At 30.7% G+C, this 12073-nt stretch overlaps 1 protein-coding gene across 1 annotated transcript; it reads right to left on the bottom strand.

Annotated features, from left to right (window-relative positions):
* Positions 1-7455: 7455 nt before the first annotated feature.
* LOC120147322 (transcription factor MYB114-like) lies at positions 7456-8579 on the bottom strand. The gene is made up of 4 exons (XM_039160722.1): positions 8426-8579; positions 8217-8346; positions 8046-8113; positions 7456-7724 (listed from the first exon to the last, which is right to left on the bottom strand). The coding sequence occupies exons 1-4, from the start codon at positions 8559-8561 to the stop codon at positions 7456-7458; spliced, it is 603 nt and encodes a 200-aa protein (XP_039016653.1). The 5' UTR covers positions 8562-8579.
* Positions 8580-12073: the final 3494 nt, after the last annotated feature.

Here is a 12073-nt window from a genome sequence, read left to right as displayed (position 1 = left end):
GGAATTTGGTTAGAAATATGGACCTTCTAATATAAGTATCTCTAATCTGGATGGGCACGTGCGACCCAGGTGCTGTTCTAAAAATAAATAGGGTAAAGTACAGATTTAGTATCTAAACTATTATTTTTGTTCCATTTTAAAACGCTGCCGTTTAGAGGCTAGGGCAACCTATTTTTTCTTGTTGAGTTATTTTTGTAGGGCTCCGTCCACTTTCAACTTTAATACAATTTAATCCAAATTTGAGGCTTTGCAAGTTTCTTAATTATCCCTTTATTTTATAAAAATTCCATTTTAGTCACTTAAGTGCGTTTTGCCTTTATTTTCATTTATTGTACATTTGGTATTTAATTTTAAATATTTGTTACTTTTAGTCCTAAATATCATTTATGGTTTATTTTCATTTTCAGTTCCCAAATTGCATGAGATTAGTATTCGTTTCCATTTTTTTGCTGCTTTTGTTGTTTGACCTTTAAATTTATCACCTTTTTTACTTTGGTCACTCATTTTCATGTTTGTTTAATATTTTGTTATTTGCATTTCAGCCTACCATGTTTATATTATTACGTTTAAATCCTCGTTGGGTTTTCTTTGTACATGCTCATGTCATTTTTATTTATATGTATATAAAATAACTCTGATTATATTAATATATATATATATATAGTTCTCATACCTTTTTTTAGTAAATATTAAATGTTTATATGTACTTATTTATATGTGGTAAATGTATTTTGTTGGGTATATTATAGATATTAATGAAAAATGAGATAATATTATTTTGTAAGAGGAATTTATGAAAACGTATCTTGATTCACAATAAGTGTGTTTCTAAGTATTTGTTCATACAAAATAATACTCTTTTATGTTTTTATATATATGTATATATTTTTTATTGGAAATTAAAGCAATGATCTTTTGTGAGGGGAATCTACGAAAACATCTCTTGACTTACAAGAAATGTGTTTTTGAAAATTGTTCGTACAAAAGATATCTTTCTAAATTTTAAATGATTTTATTTTGTAATATAAATATTAAACGTGTTATTACTATATATTAATATGCATTCATGTTACATTCATCACACTTGTTTAATTTGTCATATTTTTTGTGATTTAATAACTTTCAAGACAATGTTGTATTAATTTGGAAATTGATGAGATAATATTATGACTGATTGAATGGTGATATTTATTAATTTTTCAAATTAAAAGGACACCCTTTTCAAAATAAATGAAAATGCATATGAATAAAATGATCATAATTTAAAATGTATATTCGAATTTGTAATTTTTGATATTTAGATGATGTATAATCGTTTAGGTATCAATTTTGGACGTTGTGGGATGCTCATCCTTCCCCATACGTAATCGACTCCCGAATGCTTAAAAATTAATTTATAGTTAAATGCATACCATTTTTGTCTTTTAAAATGAATTTTTCCTAAAAATCATTTAAAATACATTTTTAGGTGTTCGACTACCTAACCCAAAAGTCGATGAAGACTCCAAATCAAAAAAAAAATTCAAACTCGAACTTCATCTTGTTTTTTAAATTAAGTTGGATCGCTTCGCCATAAAAACTTAAGGATCGTTCCTTTTCATTTTTGTTGGTTGACGTTGGTTGTCAACCGTGGATTTTTTTATTGCTCTTTTATTTTTTAAATCACATCTTTATTTTTTTTATTTTTAAATTTTAATAAGTTCATCTTTATGACATGTTTTCATCTACCTTTTGACACGTTTTCAATTGTTTGACCGTTGTTTTCATTTGTTTGACCGTTGTTTTCATTTATCTTTTTTTAAGGGTTGATTTGACATTGTCATTGTGGATGAAGATGATATTTATATGTAATCATGCTGATCTTCTCTGTTTTAAACTCTCGAATTAGATTTGGATAACCGATTTACATTTGCGGATAATTTTTTCACGTCACTCGACTCTGATTTACGATTTGTCAGTGGTCTGTCATTAGCCTGATCTTATTTTGTGGTTCATTTGTTGATGAGATCAAATTTATTTATATCTATTTTTGTTCGAGTTTTTTATTAAATTTTTTAGTTTTTCCTTATATGATCCTTATATAATCTTAAGTTACTAATTTTTGTGTCAATGATTATAAGAAAATATCTTAATTATGTGTTTAATTTACGATTATGATTATAAACATTTATTATAATTTGAGATATTTTCTCTTTTTTAATTATTCTTTTAATTTGAAATGTACAACTTGAATGAGATAACTGGAATTTAAATGTTTTTTTTTTTCAAAATGATTTTCTTAAAATCAATTCTTTTCATAGAAGTTTTAATTGTGATATGATTCTCATGAGTACTCTATACAACTTTAGTATAATATTTTTTTTGAAAATATAGTATAATATTGAAAGAAAGAATAAAGGGAACAATGTTTCCTAAAATTTAGTACGCTAAAATTTATTGAGTTATATGTTATCACTGAATTTTACTCGACCTAGTTTTATCGATGTTGTAGTATACCCACAATCTTAATTCTTAGCAGTGAATATTAAATTATTATTAAAAAATAATTATTCAAGTTCTTAAAATTGAAACAAAATTGAGAACTGTAATTTATTGGATACCTTATAATATTAGAAAAAAATTACGATATAATATGGGTAACTAATAAATAATGAAATTAAACTTTTATTAGTAGCTTTTATTGGCTAGAACAATTATTTCTTAAAATTTTATAAAATTGATAAACATTTGTTTATTTATGTGACTCGAAGCTATTTTTATACTGCTAAAATTCAGGCATATAATAATGAGAAAAAGGCACAAACAAATTAGATGTGATTGTAAAAACATTTGATGGAGTGCTTACTTTGGAGTACATGAGAACAAAAAGTAATCTTATTGATCCATTCACTAAAATGTCAAGTATGAGAAGAGGTTCATATAATGTACGTGTTTAAGAATAAACAATTTGATCTTAATAGTTCATAGTACATGTGGTTTGGGTAGTCCTATAAAGATAAAGTTGATAATTTTATCAAATTTATAAGATAAACTACTAAACGCTTTTAATGACTTCATAGTCCATAGTTTGAGCGGTCTTAGTGAGACGAACTTGATGAATTTACTGAATTTATAGGATGAGTCACTATGTGTTCTTAATGAGTTTATACCTATGGTTTTAAGTGGTCCTATTGAGACATAGTTGATAAATTTATCGACATATAATGTTGAGTTTTTTATTCTTAATGAGATCTTATATTTTGTTTGGGTTGTTTTATTGAGATCGACTCGGTGAATTCACAAAATTTAAATTTGAGATGTTGAACTTATTAAATGCTCTTAGTGTTTTAACAGTCTTGATTCATGTGATCTTTATTGAGATATACTTGATAAAATTGTGCACGTAAGTGTCAAGTATTAGCCACCTTCTATAAAAGATATTGAATTTATTTCTAGAGCATTTACCAGCACCTTCTATAAAAGATATTGAATTGTATTTCTATAAAAAAAAAAGAACAATATTATTTGAGTTTCATTTCTTTATTTCGGGTGTATGAATTTGAGAAGATTGTGTTAACTCTTACAGTAATTTCATTATTGCGATTACATTAACCAGATAAATTTACTTTTAAGATAATGACTTACATGACACGATAATTATGTTATTTTATTATTATTATTTGTGACCATCGGTATTAACGTTTTCATTTAACAGTAGAAATTTTACCAACCTATTGTATATGACTATGCAATGATTCCATGGTGATTATACAGCAGTTAGGGAAAGATAGATATGAGTGTTTTATGTAACATCAACATGTGCATTGTCTTAGGACTTTGGAGCAAGCCTTGGATGTGTGAAACTTGTGTTTGGTCTATTTACGTGTAAGACCCCAAAAATTTAATTAAAAGAAAGTTGAGGACTAAATTGCCAAATTTTAAAAGTTTGCAAGTTGATTTTGGAACCTATAGGAAGTTTAGGGACTTAGCCCTAAATTTTCCCAATTTTTCCTAGTTAGTTAAAACCCGGTTAACCCCCAAAATCCCCAAATTGGAAAAATTCAATCCCTAATTCTTCCCCGCCGGCCTCGTCGAATCCCCATCATCTGATCGTCGTTCAGCCCGCCACCGCCATTATCGTGCTCGCCATCGATCGGCGACCAAAGCCCGACCAGCATTCCGCCGTGGGATGACGTCGTTAATTTCATCATGAAGTCTTGTCGCGAAAACCAACCGTCCATCACTGGTTTACGGTTGATTCCGGCTGATTCTGACGTCGGGTTACCTCACCGCCTCCAACACTGTGTTCCCTAGGCGATTCCGACCAGAACCCTACCCAAGCCATCATCCACCGTTGTCGATTTTATTCGTCCGCAATTGGGATGCACTAGAGTAATCGGTCGACCGACCCTCTCCTTACCGTTGTTTCACGCGCTGCCACGCACTGTCGGGTGCGCGTGGGGCTCGCCTCTCAGCTTTGGTTTTTTCTAAAACGGTCTGGATTGCCTCGAACCGGCCCAAGCCGGTCTGAATCGGGTCTATTTGACCAGACCAGGTCAAACCGGTCCGAGTCAACTTGGATCGAACCGAGCTAAAACGAATTGAGTCAACTCGTCTAAGTTAACCCGTTTTCTTGAAATTCAATCCCGGTAAGTTGGTTTTTAGCATTTTACCTTCCGATTTGATCCGTTTTCCGCAATTAAGCCCTGTTTCTGATGTAATTTCTATTTATATGTATCCGAGATAATGTTGGACGTTGTATTCAAGATCGAGAGTGATCAAATGAAGTTTAAATGTTTGATCGTTGGAGCAAGAAAATCGAGATAATACTCTACTACCTTTCGTATGTTGTATGGTACACGTTGATAGTTAGTAAAAGCAAGAATGAGTTCGATTGATCTTATGGATATCGTTGATTTAGGTAAACCTGTTATGATTACGATAAGAATGTAGTAAACCGTATAAAACTCTAATGACTTGGGTAAGGAATTAGAAGATAGATAAGAAATAAATTCAAGTTCAATTATTAGTTAGTAAATCAACTGAGTTCAAGATCCTTAAACTTTTATTATTTTCGTTAAAGGTTAAATGTCGGATATACATGCATAAGAAATTATGAAAATACCCTTAAGTTGTAAAAATGGTATGTATTGACCCTGATAGTGAAATTACCCAGAGAATTTGTATTTTGACCCGATAAAATTAATAACGTACATGTTAATTCTTAATTTATATGAAAAATATATTATAATCAATTTTTAAGCTCAGAAAAAGCACAATACCTATAAATTCTTATTCTTGAATAAACACTTGAAGCCTAATTTATCAAAAGTATTACTACTGACAAAATTGAATGGAATGACGATAAAACCCTTAAAGTGTAAAAAGGACTATGGATGGCTATGATAATGGAGACGACTTGGGAACTCATATTTTGATCCACTTGAACCTTGGAATCACCGATTAGATTCTTGGTGTATTTGAAAATCCCCAAAAATAAACTTCTACATTTGGAATTCTTAATACGACGATCTTCTTATTTTTGAATTATCATTTGAAAAGTAGATTATTGGAAGTGTGGCATGTCACTGAAGTATTTAAATGATGGATTATCCTCAAGTTTTAAAATAAATAATGTGTTTGGATCCCAAAATGACTAAAATAACCTCAAATACCGAGATGACCTAAATATCTTTATGACTTGGATTAAGTGAATGTCTTTGGATAGACTATGAGAACACTGATGAACCTAAATGATATACTGCCCCTAAAGGTTATGGAGTATGACCCAAGTCTTCGAACATTTTGGATACTATTACAATATAGAAATGAAATAAATACCAATGGAATACCTATTCGTCTCCTCAAGAACTGATCAATGATGATCTTGATATTGATCAGTTCAGCTAGTGCATTCAGTATTAAGAAGTGAATAATAGTGAAGTATCACGGTCCGAATAATTGACAAGTATCACAGTGTTGGGATCTGTAGTTCAATTGGACTCGAAATCTTGATAATTCAATATATAATCTTGAATACCACAAATCATCGTTCTACCCTTATTGAGTTAAATTACTGAGAATTCTCCAAGAATCAAAATGTATAAAATATTCATGTTTGTTTGAATAATGGAATCACTTATGTCATACTTGAAATTTTAAGTAACTCTTATGCAAAAGATTCTGAATACCTTCCTGATTACCAAGTACCTCCAAAGAATAACTAGATCCTCTATTGTGTTCCTTATGTGACATGTAAATGTTTTACCTGTTTTAAAGCATGATTTTCCGAAATTACGGATTTATTGATGTTTTGATTTACTTTTAAATGAACTATGACTACATGATATGTGTTCTTTGATTACCTATTTTCACTGGAAATTATAATCGTTCCTGATTTATGGATCATGAGATCTACTAGTTACTACTTGAACTGTTTTATTGGGACGTTATCTGGATAGGCTGGAGTATGGAGGTTCAGACCAATCGAGATGGTAATTCCTTACGGACTTAAGGTGACCCTTGGGTAGGCTCCGAGGCCCCGAGAACCTTTCTTGGGTATGGTCTTAGGCCCCAAGGCACTCCCTTGGGTAAATCACGTGACTGCATATGGTGTATGGGTGGAGGGCATTCATGTTATTTAAATAACTACATGATCATTTTTACAGTATACTACTTGATCATGATTTTGATATTATAAGGTACTGATAAATATGATTTCTACTGGGGATTGTATGGGTAAGCTGGAGTATGCAGGTTCAGCTAGGTCAAACTGGTAATTCCTTACGGACCTAAGGAGACCTTTGGGTAGGCCTATAGGCCTCAAGGTACTCCCTTAGGGTGGTTTCTTTGATGTGTGCTTAGGGTAAATCTTTATGGATGAAGTTCTGGGGAAATTGCATAGAGGTCTTCGGTTGGATGGTATTATTGTGGTTTTAAAATATGTTTTAAACTACTAACGTTTGTAAAGGATCTATATACATTACTCTATTTTGTTGGAACACACTAGACATCATATTCCGATCTCCTGAACTTGGTCCTCTGAATGTTTCCTCTGAACTAAAATCTTCATGTCTTTTACTCGAAAAAATATCAGTGGAACCACAGCTCGTCCTGTAAACCTGTAGACGTCTGAATCGATAAGAAAATTTTTATGCTTGCCTATTATTTGCATGTACTTTACCATCACTTGGTAGTTTTGTATTACTGGGTATCCCAAATGTCACTCTTTTACTCACCATTTCAGGTTAAAAGAATCGAACCAGTGCAACTATCAACATCAGTAAAAGAGTTCCACCGGCATTGTTTGCGGAGTACAGTGCATGTAATTAGGGGGCATGTAGGTTGTGTTCTATTTTTATATTTGAATCTGAAACTTGTATAATTTTAATTATGTTTGTAATATATGAATGATTTTTCTGAACTTGTATTTTAATTATAAATTGTTTTATAATTTTATGCGTTTTAACTGAAATTTTAAATTTTAACATATGTTATGGTTTTCTCTTGATCATCAAGTTCAAGGAACTCATTCACCCACTCCAAACCAAAGCAACCTTCACTAAAGAAGTCGAAGAACTCGTTTACATCAACGCTTAAATCGAAGTTCTCATCACTTCCTTTAACGACCTCTTCTTCTTCTTGTTCTTCGATCAGGACGGTTTTCGATGCCTTGTGGGGCAGTATTAGTTCCGATGATGAAGTTTGTTCTGTCTTAACATTCTGGTTTACTTTCTTGCTCAAATGTTATTGATAAATCGGGCAAAGTAAATGAAAGAACACAAGAATTTTAACGAGGTTCGGCAATGTGCTTACGTCCTCGATGCCTAGGCGGCGCTAGAAAATTTTTATTCAATGATAGTAGGTTTAGGTTACATCTCTATTTATAATAGAAAAACCCTGGTACATAATTACAAAATTAACCATGTACCGTACCGCAGGGGCGCAGCCCCCACACCCCCAACCCACATAATTGTAACCCCCTCTACAAGACTTTCTTTGTAAGAACAGTTGATGTTATCCCCTGTCCTCTTTACCGGTATATTTATGAGCCATACCTTACAAATGTGAATTCCAGTAGTTCTTAATTTCATTGTCTGTTCGCCCTGGAAGTCTCCCAGCAATCAAAGACCACCTGTACCAACATTTAAATCAAAATGCATCATCCCTTGACCCTACAAGACAAATAATAACCAAAAGAAAAAAGAAAAGAAAATGGTAATATCTGATAGAAAAACTTGTTCCCTAGCAGTTTATGAAGCCTAAGAATCAAGTCCTCTTCATCATCTGATATGTTGCCTCTCTTGATGTTTGGTCTCAAGTAGTTCAACCATCTCAGTCTGCAACTCTTGCTGCACCGATTCAATCCTATACACGTGAAAAGAAAAACATGTAGTTTCTCCCTGTGTTAAAGCAGAAGCAGCTGTTATTGATGAACACAAAGAACCTGCTTTAATGGCGATTGTTTTCCATCTCTTTGCACCATGAACCTCAATATACTCGGCCAATTTGGAATCTTCCTCAGCTGTCCATGCACCTTTTTTCAAAGCCCTTTTACTCACACCGTCCTTCTTAGGAGCCATTTTGGCACAGATGATTAATAGGTGTGGATTGAGAAACGAGGAAGGGAAATGAAGAGTATATGAAACGTGAAGAGTTTGGGGTTAATAGAACAGAGAATTGAATGATTAGTGACTAAAGATATCTACCCTTCCTGGGACATGCCCTCAACTACCGGTTCTATTTAGACTTTGTGCTACAATGGTAAGTGCCAATCCCCTCTAGTTAATAATAAATAAATAAAGTTTTAAATAATTGAATTGAGTTACTTGTTTTCTGTTTTTTTTTTTAGTTTGAAACAAGTTAAATTTTATAACTTGAATGCGCTAACGAAGAAACTTTAGTGGTTTTTAGAGATGATTATTATCCCTAAGGTTTTTGATCAAGTCGTCTATAATGATGTTTTAGGTTCATTGTCAAATGATTAAGTTTTTTGAACAAATACAACCTTATAGTCACCTTAGTCTAATAAAAAAATTATAACTTGAATAAATCAAATAAAAAGTTGATGTAAATATCTTAACAAAATTCAAAAAATAAAAAAAATGAAAATTCAACATTTTATAAAAATTATAAAAGATATGAAATTCAATAAAATGTTAAATTATGAAAAATAATAATTTTTTAATATATTATCAAATCAAATTTACCATGCTAGCATTTCTTATTTTGTCTCTTTTTTGGAAGAGTTTTCAAAATATACAATCTTAAATTTATTTTCTCTTACTCGGAATTTAATAATATTTTCAATAAGATTCTAATACCAAGATATTTTTCATTTTTTTAATGCAATAAGCTAATCTTATTAAAAGGTAAAAATATTCAAAATTACTAAAAGAGTTTACAACTATTATCCTAAACTAATCACCTTAGATCATATAAGAATCATATATGGGAAAGGTTACAAATCCAACTACAAGACTTGAATAAAAAATAGATACGAACAAATCTGATTGTATTGACAAACAAATCATAAAAAGAGGTTAAGCTATTGAAAGACCATCGAGAACCGCAAATCAGAGCCGGTCATCATGAGAAATTATCCATGAATAGAAAACCGCGTTTCCAAATTCAATTTGAGGATTCATAGCACGGAGGATTACAAATAAATGACATCTTAATCAGTCATGTCATCGTCAAATCTAACTTTGAGAACACATAAAATAAAAAGAACGACCAAATAACTCGGAAAGAAAACAAAAAAATATGTCACAAAGATAGAGAAAAACGTGTTATAAAGGTAAAATTATTCTTATTAAAAAACTAATAAAAATAAATAAAAAAATAATCAACGATTGACAACCAACATTAAAACTTGTGTCACCGCCGGTTAAACAAAATCAAATAAGAATAGCGGTTAGGGTAAAGTGGAGATAGCGGCTAGAAAGTTTTCCATTTAATTTAACTGGATTATGTTGAAACATTTAAAAAAAACATTCACTTCCTTTGTCCCAATTATTTTGTCACTTTTCTATTTTAAAATTATCTCATTTTGAAAATTTTAACAAATATTGACTTTTATATTTCTCTTTTCACCCTTTAACCTTAAAAAAATTCAACTTTTTAAAAAATAATTTTACCATTTCAAACTTTTATATGACATGATTTTAATTTATTAAAATTATGTGCAGAGTTAACAAGTGACAAAATAATGAGAACAAAGAGAGAACAATGTTTCAATAGAAAAGTTGTAAATAATCCAAAAGTTAACTAACGGATTAAAAGTTGTTGCTTCTATTAGCTTATAAAATTCTATATTTCCGTATTTAATCAAAAGATACCGTTATTCAAATAGAACATATTTAGAACTAGCACGAACTAACTTATTTCAATAGATGAAAGAATTGTTGTTATTTTTAGAGGTCACGAATTCGAGCATCAACGATTACAAGAGTGATTGAACAGTCATTGTCAAATGATTAAGAGTATTTAAAATAAATACTACTTTGTAAACACCTTAACTTAATAAATAAAACATATTTGGAATTCATCAAGGACCGCAGTGGGAAGAAGGAATGTTATTTTTCTTAGTGTTCTTAAATTTGAGTAGTTACGTTTGTAATGTGTATTGTGTTGTTAATTGGTTAAAAAATTATGAATAAATATTATTCTATAATCACCGCATACTATTAAAAAAATTAAACATATTTGAAATAGTTGTAACTATACAGAAAAATACAAAGAAGCATGAATTTTCTTATAAATATGAATCAAAGTTCACTTAAAATAAACATTGAAAAAGTTTTATTATATTTCTCTCCACAATCTAATGTTTATATATTATTCTATAAAAAAATTGTCAAATTTCTCGCATCTCAAATTCAGAGCTAGAAGTTTTAGTTTAAATCAATTGAATCAATAAATTTTTAAAATCAAGAATTTTATGTGAATATAAATTGTTACAGTCCAAATTAAGAGATAGAAGTTATTTCGTCATATATAGAGATGATCTTTTAACTGAGGAAAAATTATATTAAACCATTAAATTATTACTAGAAGTGGTAGTTAACTAGTAGTATAATATAAAATGAGAATAAAACATACATCATTTTACTATCTATCAATACTAAAAATAGATAATAATAATAATAAATTATTCATTCACTTAGTCTTAATTATCGGGTCGAAGTTTGGTTCAAATCAGGTATGGGTAAACTAAATTCGAGTTGCTTTCGGTTTGAGTTTTCCGGTTCGGATCTCTTTCGATCCAACTAAAATTCTGATCGATTTCGGTTTAATTTGGGTTCGGGTTCCGGATCAATTTGAGATCATCTTGTTCATGTTTATATCAAATTTTGAGTCAGATAACATATCAAATTTTTCATGTCTAGCAGTTATACTAAAAATAAGCATTATTTGAAGTTTTTATTCAGTTTATGAAGTCAAAAGGTGTACAATGTAAATTAATAATTAGAGTTGTAAACGAGTCGAGTCGAGCTCGAGTATTGCTGAGCTCGACTCGAACTAGAAAAGTATAAAATTAGCCTCGACTCGAACTCGAAAAGTATAAAATTAGGCTCGACTCGATTCAAAAACTTGCGAGCAAAAAATTATCAAGCTCAGCTCAGACTCGAAATATAATATTGAAACTCGACTCGAACTCGAAAAGTATAATTAGATCTTTGTTGAAAACAAGCCTGATTTTTAGGATCTTGTTTGTGCCTTGGACATGGGTAACATAGGCAAAAGCTGGTTGCCACTTATTATATTGTACTCTTTCTCTTTTCTTATTCTTCCTTCATTCATTCTTGTTTCTCCTCTAAGCTTTAAGATCAAGGTGGATGGTACGGGTTCCTTCCATTTCTCTATCAACTTTTAATCATACTTTAATCTTCATACAACCATTTATGTTAAGAAAAATCCTCCATTTCCTTGTGTGGCTAGAAATAGGGATGTAAATCTTCTTAGATCAAAAAGAGAGGAAGAAGAAGGTGATCTTAAGTTAAAGGAACTTCATTTCAGATTCTCTAGCTAAAGTAGTGTATTTTCAATCTTTTATTGTGTTATGGCTTTACTAAATGTGATGTTTGTTGGA

Source organism: Hibiscus syriacus, unplaced genomic scaffold, assembly GCF_006381635.1.
Source record: "Hibiscus syriacus cultivar Baekdansim isolate YM2019G1 unplaced genomic scaffold, ASM638163v2 tig00110937_pilon, whole genome shotgun sequence".
Lineage (NCBI taxonomy): Eukaryota > Viridiplantae > Streptophyta > Magnoliopsida > Malvales > Malvaceae > Hibiscus > Hibiscus syriacus.
Note: the sequence above shows the minus strand (reverse complement) of the source record. Positions and strands in the feature narration are given on the sequence as shown.

Bases quoted from the DNA above. Each gene is read 5' to 3' on its own strand.
- LOC120147322 (XM_039160722.1), bottom strand. From the start codon at position 8,561: ATGGCTCCTAAGAAGGACGGTGTGAGTAAAAGGGCTTTGAAAAAAGGT. The intron at 8,347-8,425 runs GTTCTTTGTGTT...TCACGTGTATAG, and splicing joins AACAATCGCCATTAAAGCAG to GATTGAATCGGTGCAGCAAG. The intron at 7,725-8,045 runs ATTTGTAAGGTA...TTTATCAATAAC, and splicing joins TAAGAACTACTGGAATTCAC to ATTTGAGCAAGAAAGTAAAC.